Source organism: Molothrus ater, chromosome 1, assembly GCF_012460135.2.
Source record: "Molothrus ater isolate BHLD 08-10-18 breed brown headed cowbird chromosome 1, BPBGC_Mater_1.1, whole genome shotgun sequence".
Taxonomy (NCBI): Eukaryota; Metazoa; Chordata; class Aves; order Passeriformes; family Icteridae; genus Molothrus; species Molothrus ater.
The window spans coordinates 5,844,699-5,864,623 of NC_050478.2; the positions used below are offsets into that span (position 1 = coordinate 5,844,699).

The 19,925-nt window shown below is 43.2% G+C and overlaps 1 protein-coding gene across 1 annotated transcript in view; it reads left to right on the forward strand.

The window, feature by feature from the left end:
* Positions 1–19,925, forward strand: part of LOC118701655 (sodium channel protein type 5 subunit alpha-like) — a 217,710-nt gene that overhangs the window by 137,283 nt on the left and 60,502 nt on the right. The window contains exon 17 of the mRNA XM_054515743.1: positions 3,749–4,216. Within this exon, the coding sequence (XP_054371718.1) occupies positions 3,749–4,216 (468 nt within the window). The remainder of the gene's footprint in view (positions 1–3,748; positions 4,217–19,925) is intronic.

Genomic DNA, 19,925 nt, shown 5'->3' on the forward strand with positions numbered 1-19,925 from the left:
GAGGACCTCTGGGGATACTGCAGGGTATCCATCCTGGCCTCCAGCTGGACACAGATCTCCCAGAAGAGCTTTTTGGTATTTTTTGTCCTTCTGGGCAATTGCCTGAGGGTGACTTGGGCATGGAAGGGTCAGATGGCACTAGGCATATTGGCAGATGCACGTAGCCCTGGCGTGGTCACCTGTGCTTGGTCAGTCTCTGTTGTCCACAAGATGAATTTCTGATTGAAATGAGGCTTAGGTGCACCATTAGACTCTCAGGGCTTGATGTTTGAGGCTGGAGGCAGCTGCCATCCTTGATGAGCAATTCAGTCCCCTAAATTTGGCCAATCTGTCTCCCCCTGCAACACATGGGATGCCCTGGTTGGATGGCAGCTGGAGCTTTGAGAGGTCACAGACCTCCTGTGAGATATCTCAGATACCCTCCAGCATCAGCAGACACCTCTGTTAAGGTAATTGAATTGTACCTACAGAGTCCAGAAGATTTTTATTCTGGCTCCCTTTATCCCCTCCCTTCCTCCAGCTGCTCCCTCTCACATACACACATGGTTATTTTCAGGACACTTGTAGAAGTGTGGTTATCTCTGAGCCCCCATCCTGCTGTCAAACTGGGTTGAAAGTGGCTAAAGGGGATCTATCAGTGCCTCCTTCCCTGGTGGGCTCCCACCTGCTTGGCTGCACATCCACTGCTCTGGTTTCACACAGCATCGCTTGCGAGTGGGGTGTGAAAGGAAAAATTGATTACCACCAGGCCACCACAGTGATGAGGAGACCCACACAAGCTCTCAGTGTGGTGGACCAGCTAAGAAACAATTAGCTTTAATCTCACTTTACCTGGGAGCAGGGCACTGCTGGGGCAGCAATGGTTTATTCACTGGTTCATAATGGACAGGGGCATCTGCTGTGCCACCAACTGCTTTTGTTTTCAGTCACAGTGATTGCAAAGGGTACTTTACAAAACAGCACTGACAGGGCACTTCAAACACTGTGCCATCAGAGTGATTAGGACCAGGTTTTCAGAATTCTACCCCATATATTCTGAATATTTGAAATAAGAGGGAACAGGGTAAGGGGACGATAGCAAAAAGATTGTGGCTCTTTGGTAAGACCCAGTTAAATAGAAGTACTTTTTATGCTGTTTATGTTGGTCTAGCAGGTGTTTTCAACTTAAAGTACTATCAGAAAGAGAGAAGTTAGGAGGCTTACAGGTATATCTGGTAGTATTAAGAGATCACAGAGAAAATACCTGCACAAAGTCCATTTTATTGCTGTAAATGGCAGGAGTGCTGCAGCACTGACCTCTCCTTGCCAGCACCCAGAGCTGCCACCCACCCACTTGGTACAGGCAGCAGCTGAGTTGATACCAGGCAATTTGGGATTGGTTTGTTTTGGGGTAAATATATTTTAGCAGATATTGGTTTGGGTCACCTTTGCCCTGTTCCTGTCATCCCAAGCATCCACCTGCAGTGTGAACTTTTTGCCCTGATAAATCCAGCACAAAAGCTGTAATTTATTTCTTCTCAGACCATAAGAGATGTAATGTTCAATATACAGCAGCTGGTGACCAGCCTGTGAGATACATTACTGGGGATGGCCTTTGAGAAGAAGCTGACTTTGTTTATTGGATATAATGGTATTTATTCGGGGCAGGGGTATAAAAAGAGGTTTAAACCATCAAATATATCACTTAAATGCCTAGTTGTGTCTAATCTTGCCACACACTGCCAGCAAAAGTAGACAGTTCTGAAATGGCAAGAACAAGAGGAAGGTAACACACAATCTCAACTTCAGTTTGGATCTTTTCATAGACCTGTGAAAATCTTTAAATAGTTTTTTTTTTTTTTCCTGACTAGTAACAGCATTTTCAGGACCAAGCCTGCTTTGGGAGTGAGTCTTGCTCAGATTTGGCCACAGTAATCTGGTTGTGATGGCTTGTTTTAGCCTGGAGGGAGAAGTTTTTGAAGCTATATGACCTCAGAGGTGTTTATTCACAGTCACAATAGATTTCCTTCATGGCCCAGAGGATATTTAAAACAAAACTGTCTGTGAAAATGCATACAAATGTTTAGAAATGTTTCCAAATGTACAGTGTGGTTGAAGTGCCTTGCCTATGTACATCATTGTCATAGAATCATAGAAGAATTTGGGTTGGAAGGGACCTTTAAAGGGCACCGAGTGCAGTGAGCAGGGACATTTTTAACTAGATCAGGTTGTTCAGAGCCCCATCCAACCTAACTTTGAATGCTTCCAGTGATGGAACCTGTACCTCGCCATCCTCATCTACAAATATTTCTTCCCTAAATCTAGTCTGAGACTCCCCTCTTTTAGTTTAAAGCCATTTCCCCTTGTCCTATTACAACAATCCTACAAGATTTGTCCCTATTTTTCCTATAGACCCTGTTTAAGCACTGAAAGGCCACAGTGAGGTCTTCCCAGAGCTTTTTGGGGAGGTTTTTTTGTATTCTATTTCAGAGCTTTACATTTTATTTTCCATGTTTTGGGGTGTTGGGGGTGGAGAGGGAGGAAGGCAATGTCAGTGTGTGTTATTGTCCATGCTAAATTTTTGCACCTGAGGTCAATGTGTTTGAAAATGCCTGCAGACTCCTTTTCCTGCTGAAACCACCTTAGAAATTAGAAACCCTCAGTAATTAGAGGGATTTCCATGATGGGGCTACAGGCCACAGATGAGATGAAACTCAGATCCTTCTGTTTCCAGGACCAAAAATGTCTTAGTTGGGATGGTCACAATACAAAGCAACACACTCCATTTTCAGAAGGCTTCAAACCTGTTTTTATTACAGCATGCACGCTTTTTATGCATTCTTACAAAACTCACAAGTTTACACTTGGTCACGAGAGACAAAGTGCTTATAGGAATAGGCAGTTGCAGGTTTCTCTTATTTATCCTCCTTTCTTTCTTGGTATCTATGTCGATGACCTTGGCAGAAAATTCTTTCAGGGCTGAACATGGATCCTCTTATCCAACTTCTCTCTGGCTCACAGAAGTCACTGTATCTTGGGCTCTCTAGCTGCTCAGAGTGACCTCAAGATGCATTAGAAAGTCTCTTTTCCCAGCCTGGTGGTTGAAGAAGGAGTCAGAGCTCTTCATTTCTCAGTCTCAAGGTTCTCAAGGTTGTTTATTGTTTCTTGCCTATAAATTCTTTCTCCTGGCCTGCCAAGGTCCACTCAGCAAGATAATCAGAGACACTCTGCCTGCCCCCGGGGTGGTGTTATCTTTTTATACGAAAAACTATGTGTACATTATTTAAAATAACTTTCCAATACTATCATCTGTGTTAGACAGTGAGCTTCGACTCTAAACCACTCTAAAAGTGCCAACATCACAGCAGAAGATGGAGGCCAAGAAGAAGAAGAAGGAGAAAGGCTGGACATGCCCAGATTCCTCCATCTTGCCCTCTGAAGCCCCATTCTAAAAACCCCAAAAAATCTATTTTTCACTCCAATAAATTCACTATCGTTCTACTTAAACTTTCATGGCTTTTAATTCTTCATATAAAGGCTTGGTAATTGTTTTTTCCAAGAGCTAAATCAAAGGCACAGGGTCTTGGGCTCTGTGCCAAGGTCTCTGAGCCCCCTTACAGGGTCTCACATCCTCCAGGGCAGCCAGAGGAATTTCCTGGGTTCCGACAACTGTAAAACCTCTTACACACACACACACACACACACACGCACACGCACGCCCCCCCACATTTAAAACTCACCAATTTCCTTTCAACTTCACTCCTTCCAGGTGCTCAACCTGTTCCTTGCCTTGCTGCTGAGCTCCTTCAGCGCCGACAACCTCTCGGCCCCGGACGAGGACGGCGAGATGAACAACCTGCAGCTCGCGTTCGCCCGCATCAACAGGGGCCTGCAGTACGCCAAAAAAGCCGCCTGGAACTTCTGCTGCCACGTCCTCAGGCACCCCAAGACCACAGCTGAGAAGAAGGCCATGATGAAACTCGCTGCCCAGAACCCAGGAGCCCTCAACAACTGCGTGAACAGCCACGCCACCACCGAGCTCGGCAAAGACATGGAGAACCACAAGGAGAGCCGTGCTGAGGATGGGGTCAACAAAAATGGAGAGAAACACCCAGCAATTACAGATGATGATTTTATGACCAATCCTGACCTGTCTATTTGTGTTCCTATTGCTGTGGGTGAGTCGGATATCGAGGAGGAGGATGAGGAGCAGAGCACCTTTACGGAAATGGAGCAGGTAGGCAGTTAAAATGTTTGTTAATTTTGGCCTATTTAATGCCCTTTGTTCCCACCCTTGGTCTGGATCCATGGCTAGAGATGCAAATGTCCTATGGCCTAATCCTGCCTTTGATATGCTGCTAACTTCAGAAGAAGTTACAGATGCATATCCAAGAGCAAAATTCAGTTTCCAACAAGAGAAATTTCCTTTCTTTGTATTCTTTGCGCTTGTCTAGATTAATTCTTCTAACCAGAGCAATTAAATCCTTTCTCACACAGCAGACTGGTTCTTTTGCCTTTCAGCTGAATCATGGGAATGCTGCAGAACAAATCTTAGGTTAGTGGAGGATTTTTCTCAAAATGGGCACTGTCTTGGTTTAATTTGTGCAACAAGAATTGAGGGTCAGGTAGTTCTCTTTAAAATACAGTAAGACAGAGGATTATATGACAAGGCCCCAGAGAAAGAGAGAAGACGTGTTATCATTTGTTTTCTGACAAGAGAAAGTTACTCGCCTGCTCTTCGGTGTGACATGGCAGATTTCTTTTTTTTTTCTCCAGAGCACTCAGTAGTAAAGTCTGAAAAATCCTGTGCAGTTTGAAGTGTTGTATGAAATGAAGAAACATCTTCAGGGGAATGCTTTTCTTTGTCTCCTTCTCCCCCTCTCCCTTTTCTTTATCTCTCAGCTCCACACACCATATCTAGCTAATGTTTTCCAGAACCTCCAGCCTTGATCCAGCACCTTCTGACACTGGCTGAAACCAGTGGAGTTCAGCAGGCACTGGATCAAAGCTCCTGCTTCAGATCCAGCTGTCAGGAGGGATCCTCCATCTCATGGCTGAGGGGAAGAAAGTTCGAAAACAAAATAGTTGTTAGAGAAGGAAGGACTGTCAGAAAAAAAGCTCCAGGGAAGGATTCTGTGTCAGGAGCTGGGCACAAATCAGCTGCTTAAGGTTAATTTCTGCTGCTGTGTTGTGGAAATCTCTTCAGTGTCAGTGCATCACCAAAAAGTCCTTCACAGTGATCATCTCACTGGGGAGTGGAACAGCAAGAGGTCAGAAAACTTAATCACAAGCTCCACTGTCCAAATAGAAACCTAGGTAACAAAAAGACAAGTCTGCAATTTTTGGTGAACACTTTTAGGGTGGGTTTTTTGTGTCTGTTTAGGGACTATTTTATTGAAATGATCTGTGGATCAGTGTGGTAGTATGAATAATATCTAGTTTTTCCTCTTTGAAGTCCTTCTCTATTCCCCTGCTTGAACGAACAAGCAGAGAACATTTGAAAAGTGAAATAGGAATGCAGTAGATGAAGAAGAGAATTGGGAAAAAAAAAGAAGTAAACTTCATTAATTGAGATAAAGAGAGTTTAATAGGAAAGAAAAGAAAGATTTAATAATACTAAGAGTGGAACTAGAATATGCAAAACAAGTGATGCTCCAGGCATTTGCTCACCACTTGCTGATCAATGCCCAGGCAGTTCCCAAGCAGTGGCCCCTGGCCAGCTTTCCCCCCAGTTTTATGTACTGAACATTTATTCTCATTCTCAATCCAAAGCATGGCCCTGTACCAGCTACTGGGAAGAAAAGCAACCTTATCCTAGCTTAAACCAGGGCTGTTCCTTAGTATCAGGTGAGCTGTAAATATTTCCTAGTGTATATGTGGATAATGGTGTATAAACATGTTTAATTATGGAATTCTGGGTTTGGTAATTTTTTTTCTTTTTGTTCTTTAAAGATGCCCACACCTTTCTGCTATGTCTGACAGATGGTAACAATCTCCAACACTCTCAGATTTTTTTTCCTTCACACTGAAAGCAAGAGCCTGTTGAAATTTTGAACTCTGGAAGTGTGTGCCTGTGCATGCTCAGGGGTGTGTGTTGCACCACTGTATCGTTCCTCTCTCAAGATAAATAGTAACATTCACAATTGCAAGATAAATCCCAGCATAGGGCGTAGGGGGTTTAGGATTTTTATGTCTTAATGTGCTTTAAAAGTGTAGAAATGCAGATTTCTCTTTAGCTGCACTATGTGTGTAAATTAGTGGAAGAAACAGGTTATCATTACTGTATACCATAAATGTGGAATTAGAGCTTTAGTAAGATCTATTAGAGTCAGGAGAGAAAGAGCTGATGTAGAAAAAGAGGCATTTCACTGAAATAATATTATGAATAAAAGGTTGATTTGGAAATATTAAGAAAACTCCTAATAGTTTCAATGATATTGAAACCTCATCACATGTAATAGAAATATTGGGGATTCAGAGTGAAACAAAATAGGGGGAAACAAAACCCAGTAGGAGAAGCAAATCAAGATTCTGCTTTCCCACTGTATCTTTGAATGAAATTCTCAACAAACATTAGAGGAACATTGTCACATTACCACAAGATATTTAGATTGCAGTGAAATAATGTGGTTCACTGCTGGCATGTGCATTAAACAGAAGGCATGGAGTTGAGAAATGAATTAATTAGCTTTGTCATTAGTGCTTTCCAGGCTTGGACAAACAGCTGCTGCAGGTCACTGCTGTTCCCCTGTGCAGAGCCCTGATCAATGGTTTGCAGTTTTTATCTGCAGGTCTGAGGGGTCTACTGCAGAAAAGGTCCAAATAAGCAGAGAGTTCATCTACCCAGAAAGCAATTTTAACAAATTCCTAGAGGGGAAAATGTGTGTGTACAAGGCTGTTCCAACTCAAAAACTCAAAATACATTGGCATAATAAATAAACAAAAATAGGAAGAAGCTTAACAGCAGAAATTATAATTGTGTGATGAGCTTTGCATTTGCTTTTCTGCAAAACCCTAATAAATTTGCACAGCTGTAAATATCTCCAAAAGGAGCAGAGCCATGAGAAAGCAGATGCCAACAAATTGAAAGATCTGTCATTTTTACTGATGCCCATTCTAAAGATGTATGATCTCTGGACTCAGAGGAAAATTCTCTCAATCAACATGTGGGTTACTGCAGGAGAAATTATTGTATTTGAAGGCTGATATGAAATCCCAGTTCCCTGGATACTGAGTTGTGGGACATTGCAGTGGGCTGGCCCTTTAACCAAGGACATCCCTGTGGGACTGGGGGGAATAAATTTCCTCACTCACAGCCAGAAACTTTAATCCTGCAGGCCCCAGCTCCATGGGTGTCCTTACCTCCTCCTCTCCAGGATGTCCAGAATAACCAGATTAGAGCTCCCAAAGGAAGAACAACATGAACAAGAGCAAAATTTACATGATTGCACTGAGAGGGCACAATTAGGGTGAAGTATCATTTTGTGCAGAGGGCATCACGTAGAAACCAAACAAGAAATACCAAGGGTATGCTAAACATTCAAATCTATTCCAACTTTCCCCTAATTACAATCCATATTTTTACATATTTCAATATTTTAGTATGTACAAAGGGAATGTGTATGTACATTTACTTCTGAGGAGCAGACAAAGTACCCTGCTTCCCTTTAAAGTTGTTGGCTGACCTGGAATTGAGCAGCCCTTTGGCAGCACTGCCAGAACGTGTTTTTCTCCTTCTGCAAGTGGATTTTGGTGCAAGAGCATGGAAGAGGAGGTGACAGGAGATGCATAAAAAGGGATAACGTGGATGAATGCCTTTGCAGTGCACAGCTAGTAAACCTACACAACTCTTACACACCCTTTACACATTCTCTGTCAGTTGAAGATGCCAGCCCAGATATCCTGTGCTTCCATCAGTCTGTATTGTCCAGTCTAAAAGACTTATCCAATCTAAAAGACTTGTCCAGTCTAAAGGAGAGAGGCTAAAGGGATGCTGGTTTTGGGCAGAACCACAAAGTCATTGATCTCAATAACTTTGAGACTGGTGATGCCCCCTAACTTTGGGTGTTTTAGGGTGAGGATCATCTCAGCTTACAGCTCCTGTACCAGAAAGGGTACTTCCCAGGTTCTTCCCAGAAAGTCACAAAACTACTCCAAAATAAGCCGTTGTGGCTATGAGAAATGGGCCCCAGAGCATTGCACACAGCAGCTTGAAATTTCAGATGATGAGAAAACTTTCTGTGACTGCACATTTTCCTCTGAGTAATGGAAACGTCTAAGTTTAAATTTCAGCTGCCATTTCTATTATCAAAGCTTGCACTGGCAGCAGCCATGCTCCTGAAAGCTGCCAATTTGTGGCACTGTCATTGAGAGAGTTTTGAAGGAGTGAGCCCACCTGATGGCTCCCAAATCTCCTTTGATTACTGAGATGCAAGTGAGATGCTCTGCCAGATCACAGAGCCAGGGTACCTGTACCTGTAGCCCACACATCCCACAGTGAAAGGATCCAAAAGGAAAACAGAACAATGAAAGTCAGCACAGGCACAAGAAATGGGGAGTGAGGCTGAGAAAGAGCTGCCTTGAGCTAAATTAATTTGTCACTGCTGTGTGATATGTGTGCTGCTGCTGGTCACTGCAGCATTTTAGTTTGTTTCTTTATCTAACCCCTTCTCCTTGACCTGTTTATAGTGCTGGGGAAGTCTCTCCCTCTCAGTCCACAAGATTCCTTAAGGATTTAATGATTTTTAGCCTCATAATGAGAAAAAAAGAATAACTCTCTTTCAATTTTTCCCTGTCTTTGACATATAAAATATGGGCTTTCCCAGCAGGAAAGCAGCTCCCAAGAGCTCAGCAGGACCAGAGTAATGTACAGGCTGCATCTTCTCGAGGTTCTTTTGGGTTCTCATTTTGTCTTCCTAGATGATTAAAATGTGGAAGTTACCATCTTGAGCCTCCACAGAGTGCCTTGTAATTACTTTATGACCATTTTTCATATGTGGCACCACCTTTCAGTGCCCTGAAGAAGAAAGAAATAGATTATGGGGACAGCAAGGTGATGAGATAATTAAGTGGATACAGTCCAGTCCAACTAATGCAATGGATTCTACAACAACTTACGTGCAATTTAGCTACATTGAAGGTTTCAGACATCAGAGGGGTTTGTACCATTTACATTAGCTATCTAAGTGAAAAGCTTTTATCTTCAAAAACTTCTGCTTTAGTTTTTCTTCCCTTTCAAGTGGCCCAGAGTTGTAGCCCAGAACAGTGTGTGCTTTTTTCACAGTGACATCACTTTTTGGTTCAGAGGAATCCTGTGACAAATGGACCTAAAGGAGGTTCCAGATGAGTAATGCTGGGTGTCCTAAATCAGCCCCCAAAATACAACATCCTGCACATACAGTTAACTCTATCTTGTACCTATTACCACAGTCTCAGTGAGGTTCAGGTTTTTGGGCTCACTCTCTGGAACCTTCTGTTCATCCATGAGTTCCTACAGCCAGGAAATTTTAGTAGTGCCACTTAAAGAAAGGGCTCTACTCTTTCCTTCTCATTTGAGTCAGTCCATCAGGGTTGTTACATCTTTCTGCCCTTCCTTAAATTGAGTTACTACACATGTTGCCTTACTCAAATCTCTTGTTAATGGCCACCCAGCATGCCACTGAGGAGAAAACCTTTTGTATTTGCTGGGTCCCCAGACGAAGGAAGGAACAATGAATCTGGCTCCGTGTTCTCAGAAGGTGAATTTATCAATTTATGATACTATATTATATTAAAGAATACAGAAAGGATACTTACAGAAGGCTAAAAAGATAATAATGAAAACTCCTGACTCCTTCCAGAGTCCTGACACAGCTTGGCCCTGATTGGCCAAAGAGTGAAAACAACTCACAGCAGAATCCAATGAAACAATCACCTGTGGGTAAATACTCTCCAAACACATTCCACATGAGCAAAGCACAGGAGAATCAAATGAGATAAGAATTGTTTTCCCTTTTTTTTTTCGGAGGTTTTTCAGCTTCCCAGGAGAAATGTTGGAACCTAGGACATCCCTCTGGCTGTCCTGGATGGCTCCAGCCCCTGCCAGGGGGCTCAGAGACCTTGGCACAGAGCCCAAGACCCCTGTGCCTTTGATTTTGACCCATGGAAAAAATTACCAACCTTATATGAGGATTTACAAGCCACAAAAGTTTAAGTAGAATGATAGTTTGTTACAAGATAGAAAAGTAGAATTTTGAGTTTTTAGAATGGGGGCTTGGGGTCCCAAGATGGAGGAATTTGGGCATGCCTTGTCCTTCTTTCTCCTTCTTCCTAGCCTCCATCTTCTGGGTGTTGGTGGCACTTTTGGATTGGTTTAGGGTATGAACACACTGTCTAACATAGGTGATAGGTATAGGGAAATTATTGTAAATAATGTACATGTAGTTTTTAGTGTAAAAAGATAACACCACTTCTGAGTTGGGCAGTGTGCATCTGTCTGACCTGCTGGACAGACCTCGGCAGGCCAGGGAAAAATGTTATAGATAACAGCAAATAAACAACCTTGAGAACCAGAACAGAAGAATCCTGACTCCTGATCTGGTTGCCGGGCTGGGAAAAGAAACTCTGACACATCTTAGGGTCATCCTGAGAGAGAAAAATCCTGGGTGAAGGGATTTTTCAGAAAATGTGAATGCCACAACAACGCCACACTGCAGTGGCTAGTGGCTCTGTTGCTCGTGGCCACATCTCACACTGAGCCCCTCTGCAGTGACAGAACCCGCCTGGACACCAATTTTCCACAGAGATCACACCTTTGTGCCTTCACTGCCGAGCCAGCAGCACTGGCCTGCTTGTCTCCAGAAGATGCCATTATGGATTTGTTCCAAGGCAGTGGCTAATTGGGTCACACACAAAGTGCTGCCTGCCTGCTGCTGGGACCCAGCGCTGCCCAGCCCAGCCTGGGCTCCAGGCACGCACACCCCTGAGCCCTGGCTGGTCTTGCTGGGCTCCCAGAGTCCCCCCACAGCCACTTTGTGCCATCCCGAGGAGGAATGGCCCATTCTCCTGCCTCAGGATCACCCCTGGCAACAGGAATCCTGAAACTGCAGAAAGTTGCTGCTGTGTCTCCTGGGGCTCACCTCTTCCTGACCTGGCAGGGAATATTGCCTGCAGGACTGTGTTTTTCGTTGCCTCTCAGGCTTCGCAGCTCCACTTCTCAGTGGGATTTTCCTAGACCACTCTGGGACAGCAGCAGCTCTATTGTCATTTTTGGGATGTTTTGGGATGGAACTAGATCTGCACAGAGGACCCAAGGGCTGGTCAGTACCTGGATTTTGCACACTGGATGGGTATTGTTTGCTCCAGAGCCCACTTTGCTCTCTCAGTCATACGTTTTTTTTTTCTCAGTTGACAGTTCGCCCTCCTTGTATAGTCTGGTCTGGACTTCACCAAACACATTTCCCAGGGAGAACAGGTTTCCAGCTTGTCTCGATTTGGAAAGACAGGAGTCTGCTAAGGAAGGCAGGAGCCTCCCCTGAAATGGAGAATGTAAACCCTCCCCACCCCTCCAAATTGCTATAAATTTTAAATTAAGGAGCTCTCAGGCAAAAAATATGGGAGCAGGAAATAACAGTTCTTTAATAGGGAAGAAAATGAAAGGATAAAATAAACAATGCAGTAAACTAGAACAACACTGACAGAGTCAGAACCCAGCCTGACACCCTGTGGGTCAGGGTGTTGGCAGCAGTCCCATTGGAATTGTGGCTCAGCCCTCCTGCAGTGTCAGGGGTGGCTCTGCTGGAGCAGGGATCCTGTAGAAAGGTGCAGTCTCTTCCTCTCAAGATCCAGTGGAAGAAGAGGCAGCTGCTGTTCCTCTGGGAAATCCAGTGGAGAAGCTGTGCTGGTGTTCCAGAATCTCCAGATTATATCCAGGTAGGAATGCTTGGCTCCTCCCTCTGGGCTCACATCTCCCAGTGGGATGCTGTAGTTCTTATCAGCCATGCAGTGACATTCAATGGCTGTTATCAGCAGATGTCCCCTCCTGAGGGAGGAGTGGTTGTGATCACTCAGAGATAAGGAAAACTGCCCACTTGACAAAAGACAGCTGCCATACTGATGGTAATAGAATACATCTTTCCTTGCAGCCTGGAACACAGCTGTAGATGAGTAACTGCCTCTGACACATCAAAGATAGAGCTGGCTGCCCTCGGTCTCTATTCCATTGGTGCAGCCTCTACACTGCCCTGAAATGGATCAAAACCCCAAGCTTTTATTCTCTTCTTCCCCTTATATATTTCAGAATTACTAACTCATTTCATTTGACAAGTTGAAAATGTTCCTGATGGCTTTTCTTACAAGTTTTTACCAGTAAGAGATTCATAATTTTGAGGTCAGAAAGGACCATTAAAGTTTGATGGTTTTGCTTTCTCATACCACTGAGTCAAGGACTACAGCTAATTTCTGCAGGGAACCTGTAAGTTTATTTTAGCTATGATGCATCATTTGTAAGATGAGAAAAAAAAAAAAGAAATTTCTCAGGTAATAGAAAGTTCATCATCTGCATGTGGACCCACATCTGTTTCCTTTGTACACAGTGGAAATTTTATTGTACAATTCCTCTTCATTACAAACCTGCTTCTAAACCTGAAGGGATTCTGTAAAAGTCAACAGAATTATTCCAGGTTGATGCAAGTGTAGCTGAAATTATTGGAAATTTCTATAAAAATGCCAGTGCACAAAGATTTTGTTATAGAATTGTTTGTGACAATATCTTATGCTCCTAATAATTCTAACACCTATAAATCAGAGATACCATGAAGCCATGTGTTTATTTGACAGGGTACATTAATTTCAGCCTTTTACTGCAGGAAATATACTTTGCTGTCAGGAACCCTAATGCCCTTTTCAAATAGTATTTATTTTCTGTCTGTTTGCAGTTCCAGTCTGTGGGACACGTTCTCCCTGAGTATAACTAGATAAAATACCATTAAATCCTGCTGATGACTCCCCAGTTCTCACTGGGAGGAGAGTGAGCCCACGTGTGTACATGCATGCTGCACACAATAAATCTTACAGCATCCTTCTTGTCACCTTTATTTGGGCCAATATTTTTCTGATCATTAAGTAAGATAACAGGGGGATTTAATTATTATTCTGTACGTAGTTTGCCTGGATTTATCACTTTTTAAGCCGTATCTTTTGCTTTGTGTTTCTTGAAAACTGTGTAGAACTCAATTATTGGCTAATTATTTTTGGCAATAAAAGAGAACATTTCTGGATTTATTGTCTTCAGAAGAATAGCAGCAAGGGCATAAAAAAAAGAAAACAGGACTGTAAATCCCAGCAGCAGATTTAAAGCACCTATGTCCTCATCTGGGATTCTACATATAGGAAGGTGTTTGTGTTTATTTTGTGGCAGTAGAGTGGGGCAGAAACTCCCGTGTCAGATCTCTGCTGACGTGAGTGGAGCACTCACACCACAAACAGAGGTTTTAGGGTGCTTATTCAGTTCTCAGTGCCAGGCAAACATATTTTTCCGCAGCATAACACCTAAGGTTCAGGAAATACAGGGAGCTGATGGAGGAGAGGAAGAAAGGACGGGGGGAAAGCCAGGCTGGCATTGAAAGAGCTGATATCAGGCACAGCAGAGTTGACAACATGCATTTGGACAAGTGCCCGGCCCCGGGACTGCGCGTCAGTCAGTCACAGCTTGCTGGATGCCATTTCCCAGGATCCATGTCCCTCCCCGGAGCAAAAGGCTGACCAGAAATGAGCATTTCTCACTGCTCCTCCCTTGGATAAAGAAAATGCTGACATTTAGCATTTTGGACAAAAAGAGCAGCAGCCAGTTCCCCAACAGCTCCTGTGCCATGTGAGGCAGCGTGTGCGTGTGTTGGAGGGGTAAAACTGCTCCCATTAATTACACTCCAAAATAACACTTCAAATAATGACTGTTTTGTTGCTGTTGCCTGTAATAATATGAAACTTTCTTAATGATCAAAATATTAACATCTTAATTGGGTGAAAGGTTCTGGGTTATTTCAGGCACTCACACTGACTGCAATCCAAGGCAAATTTCCAAAATTTAAACTTCCATCAGAGAAGCCCATTAGTTTGAGTTTTTCATATTATACTGTGGAGAAATCCCAATTACCGAAAGAAACATAAAGTAGATTGTGATTAAACTTCAAAATGCAATTTAGCAGAAGGTATTAGCTTGAACTCTGAACAATGAACACTTATGAAACGCTTTCACTGCCTATTTAAGCCTATTGAATTGATAACAGTATAAATTAACTTTGGCAGTCCATCTTTTTGCCAAGTTCTTCCTCTCAGACAAGTTTTAAGAGTCGACCCTTGGAATAATGAATTTCTGTTTTATTATGGGCAGTGTGTTGCTCAGTGTGGTAAAAGATCTTAGAGCCAGAAAGACAGAAGCCATTAGAAAAAAATATGCCTTGCTCCTCTGCAGCCAGAGTTCAAAGGCTTAAAATTTTCTGGATTAATCCAAGAAGGAACAGTGCTGAACTGCTGCTTCTAAGGGATGACATTTTGCAAAACATCCAACGCTCATGCAGAGACCAGCAGTTAGTGGCTGTGATGAGGTTTGTCTGGCAAAGTTTTAGCTCCCCTTTATTCAAAGTAGAAGAAAACACCAGGTCAGGCTGGTTCCAGGGGAGGTTTTGCTGTTAACATGCTCTGCTGAGCAGCTGTGGTTCCTGGCTAGCCCTAGCCTTGGACATCCTGAATTGCAATGGCCAGATAATTTTATCCAGCTAAGTACTCTCAGGTGCGTTATTTTTCTGGAGCAGGTACTGGAGTTTTCTTACAAATACCCTGTGACTTTTGGGGGAAAAAATGTGTTTCTTAGGTCAAACAGGAGGAAAATATCTGTGTTTTACTTACATAGGTGTAACTTCAGGCTTCCATGCCCTTAACTCTGACAGGTGACAGCACACACAAAAATCACCTGGCACCTACAGACCTCCAGGTTGGGGGTATCATCTGCCCAGGGCCTGGGCAACAAACTCTGCTCTTTCTGAACTCAGAGATTATTGTATTTAACCTGTTTTGCCCACATGGCTCTTATGCATGTGTTAGTAGTGATTTGGATTTCTGTAAGTGTGGTTCCTATAAAGGCTGAGTCATCAACAAGTGAAAAAAATTGCATATGGATTCACAGAGCAAATGTGAGCAGCACCTTCTAATTCTGAGGTTTTACTACTCCCTTTGCACCATTTTGTTTCTGGCTTTTGCATAGATGAATGACAGGAGCAATGACAGGGAGGGGTGGATAAATGCTGCAAAATGGACTAAAATCAGTGTACTAAGCTGTGGTGTCTGGCTGTTCCTGCTGAAATGGAATGATGGACCAAGTGGCATAGGATGGAGAGGGGGCATCACCAGTCTCAAATAATCAGGTTTAGACTTTCCTGGCTTTATCCCCTCTATGAGAAATTTGCAGGTCTTAAAGGATACATGTGTGTGTCAGCCTTAAGGTAGGATTTGACACACTCTACATTGGTATTGCAAATGTTGTAGTCTGCCAATAAAATGCTCTTAGAAATGAACACAGTGTAGCACAAGTCCTTTTTGTGTCTCAGCTGTAATCCTTGTGCTGTGGTGTGGTATTGCTCCAGGTTTTCCTGTGATTTCCCATTAAACTGAGTAGTGGTAACTCTGCATTACAGAAGCAAATCTTCAAAGCAGGTTAGAGAGATTCTTAAATGTGCACATTTAAAAGTGACAGCTGCTCTCCAGCCTTCTTTTATTCCTAGCAGAATAAGTGATACTAATCTTCCCCTTCTCATATTATGGAAGTAAGGAAATTTTCCTGATATATTTGGTGATCTTCATGCAGAAAGATAAATGCACTGATTTTGTTGGTGCTACAAGGATTTACATTTATTTGTGAAAGAGAAGAACCAGGATCATAAATGATCTGTTCTGGTTATAAGCACCAACGATTCGTTTCTCCGGTTTGTGGTTATTTATTTCTCTCCCATTTCAGCTCAGATTTTTCAAGGCTTTTCAGAAAGACTGAATTCAGCATATCTGAGAGTTGTCAGCTCTGCAGACTGCAGCCTCCTGTTTACTTACACACAGAACAAGTGCCACCAAGGCAGTAATGCAAGCTCACCGTCTTTCAGCACCTCTGCAATCTGCTTGCTTCTCCACTTATGTGGAGGTAGTACATAAACAGTTCCGTTTTCACCATCATTTACTTGTTGGCTCCTTTGCAGAGGAAGGGTGCCAGTTACTAGATGCAAACTGTTGCTGAGAAAGGGTGCCAATTGCCACCGGGCACAGGAATTTTGTGAAATCCATAGTTGTCTGCAAGGAGAAACACAAACATCAACAACCACTTCACAGAGGAAACAGCCCTCGTGTAAAATCCCTGTCACACTGCTGAAGAGGGTTTACTGCACATGAAAGGCTCTGCAGACTACCCTTATGGTATCCAAAATTTGGTTATAGGAAACTTTGCAGGTTAAAATGTGTTGTTATCTGTTAAAGGAGCTGGATTTCTTGAGGAGACTCAATGTCATAGCATCACTCATTAATGAATGGCTAAGGCAGAGATTCTTCTGCTGTCAGAATCCTGCTGCTCCTCTGATGGCCAACATCCCAAAGTAAAGGGGGATCCCCTGGCATGGCCCAGTGTGTGCAGGCATGTGTGTGGGGGACCAGGACAAGCCTCCACTCCTGAGTCTGTACCTGGAAATGTCCTGACCAGCCCCTTCCTGGAATGTGATTGCAGAATTCAGACACCCCTGAATTCCTATTAGTGTCTCAAATGTGGGCTTCAAAGAGGCAGCTGGATGCATGAGTATGGTGGGGGGTGGAGAACATACATGGCATCAAAGCTTCCCAATGGATTCTGACTTGAATAAAAGGCAGCTTGCATTTGCACTGTCTCACCAGAGAAAGGGAAAACCTTTTCATAAAATAGTAAAATAATTTACTTCATCCATCCACATCATTTTTGCTCACTGGCTCTGCAGTACCAATGGCAAGGGAGGAGGGCCCCAGAGCCAATTCCCATTTCTTTTCTCCCCACCTGCTTGGGACAGGAAGCTTCCTGCTATCAAAGGATTTGCACATCTTTCTCACAACAGCCACAGCCAGAGAATCAGGGAACAAATGTCACAAGATAGGGTCATGATCTAGGGAGTGAGAGAAGCATCAGGAGAACCCATTTGAACCGATCACCACCCGAAAGGCAGGTCCTGGGATCCTCTTTCTAAATTTGCTTGCACAGAATGGAAAAAATGATATTTCCATGGGGAAGGAATAAAGTGAATCCACGTTGATGACAGGTATTTGCCTTGTTTTGCCAGCAGCAAGTCCTCTTTCCAGAGGAGTGGCATTTGCACTAATCCCCCTTTGAGCCTGGAACAATTAGCCGATCTGTGCTTTTCAGAGACACGACACAGTGTGGAGCCTTTGCATTTATTTGTGTCAGCAAACAACTATGTGGGTCCGTGCACCAGCACTCTTGAGATGTCACCCAGATTATGCCCTGTTTCCAATCTGGTAGCTGTTTTCCTGGTGCTGCAACTTGGCTGCAGTGTGAGAGGGGACAGCACTGTCCACCCCCCTCCATGTGCTAATCACTGGTATGGTGTTGGCACATCACCTCTTTTTAGGGCCCATGTCAGAGCAGAGGTCAGCAAACGTTTGGTTCATGCTGAGGTCAGTCCTGGGCTCCCCAGCCCTCCCTTTGCATGCACAAAGTTTTAGTACTATTCAATGTTTTTACTTTACAAATGAAGAAGGCGACTGAATTGATAAATATTAACATAATGCGTATTGCCTTGGCAACGTGGCACTTGATACAAAAATTAAACATAAATTATGTAAACCACCCACGGTGGGAAGCTGTACAGGAGATAGACCTGCTGCCGTTGCCACCAGAAGAACAAATCATCTGGAATAAGGACAAAAGCAAACAGCCTGAAGTTAAACAACATAAACCAAATGCACCTTTCCCCAGACAGGTCCCTGCTGATTTTCAGGTGCTGTGTGCTGGAAGTGAGACTGTCACATCTCAAGAGAATGGTTCACCAGGGCTGTCATTGGTTGCTTGCAAAAACTCAGTTGATTCCCTAACACTCCTTTTGGGATCAGCCTGAACAACCATATTCTTTGGAACAGTCTATTTCTCTTTCTCATTTCCTCCCAGCTTATAAATTTAGAGGACAAGCCTGAGAACCCACACTGATGAACCAAATCATTGTCTGAGCACATGTGCGTGATGCTCCCATTGAATATTTTGCCAGGATATATTAATCAGTTTTAATTAACATTAACTCATTGGACACTTGGTGCAAGTGTGATTTCTGGGAAGAAGCCAGGACCACATTTCCTGGAGTTGAGTCTCTATGAAAGCATCGCTAAATCCTGGTACCACACAGAGGGATTAGTAAATAGAGAATTGGTGTAAGTTTGGCATTTGACTCTAGCTTACAAAATAATTTGCTTAACAATTAGAATATTCATCAGATCAGCTGAGTTACAGGGTCTGTCCTCTTACAGTGCACAGTTTCTAGTGAATCTGAGTGCACAACCTTTCTGCATAAATGAACTTGAGACGTCACCTCAGATTGTGTTGCACTTTCAGCATGAAACAATTGTTTCTGTTGTTCCAGTGCTATAACCAATATCATGCCATTAAGATTACTTGGTACTAAGTTGTATGCACATTGCATTAAAAAAAAAAAAAGACATTTTATGGCTGAGTGCCTTAGTTGTGTATACTGTGCCTTCCACATTGGCTTCTCTGCTGAATATTAAACTATTTCCAAAGATAAGGACTGCTTAAAAGCCTTAAAAAGTGTAACTTTTTGTCAGAGACATACCTGTACCTCTGTGGTTATTGGCCTATGAAGATCAGTGCTAATGTGTGACTAGAAATTGTATGTAGTACCTTCCTATGCAGAGGGTATAGGTTTGGACATGCATAATTTGATTTATTAAAATTGGAACATATTTTAGACCACTGTGCCCTCCGAAGCAGGAAACAAGTAATTTGATTTTAAATTAATTTCCCAGAAACACACAGCAACATTTGAAAAGACTGCTACAAACCTGACAGTCCAAAAGTATTTATACAGAGAGCAATTTGCTTAACCAACAGTTTCCTTTGTGTCATTTGGTCTTTCAGATAGTTACATTTGGAATAAAGTGTTTTTCTACTCCGGGTACCTCTTGAGGGACTTCCTGTGGTGATGTGGCTTTAAAACTGAGGCAGGTAGTCTGGGGCTCCCTGGGGAAGGGAAATTTGCTTAATGCCTGAATAACACTGAATGTCAGTCAAGTCGAGGGAAAGGAAAAAAAAAAAGCTGGACAAGTGAAAGATAAATAGGTTTAAATAATTACTGTTGAAATCTGGTTATGCTTGTAATTTTTTTCTCAGCATGGAAGTCCCTCTGTAAGCAATTCAGCACAGCCCTTTGAATCCTGCTGGAGTTTTATTAATATTTCAGTAGCTGCGTTAGTAATGGCACGAACAGTGGTAGTGCTGTGATGAGCTGTGGAGTTTTCAGTGAAATCCCTGCCTTAGGTGGATCAATAAAGCCACACAAACAGAGCACCTGGGCCTCCAGAGGGAGGGACCAACCCTGCAAACGCCCTTTCCTCTGCCATTAGTCCTGGGAGAACTTCTAGAGAGCCCAGCAGCAATAATCACCACCCCAGGAAGAAGCAGCTGGATTTAATGGCTCCACGCATAGGAGCGAGCACAAGGTCTACTCAAATGTGTTTACTGAGAGAAAAAAATTATTGCTGTGCTTCCAGAGTCCATCCCCTTTCACAGAAGTGCTTCAGAGTGTGCTCTCCTTTCAGCTTGTGGTTGAGCCCCCTGTGCTTCAGTGGGTGCAAAGTGGCCTTAAGTGTTTTGCTGAATAGAAGCCTCATACATTTGCGTGTTTACCTGCAGCTTTTCCATATCTATTTTCAGATATCTT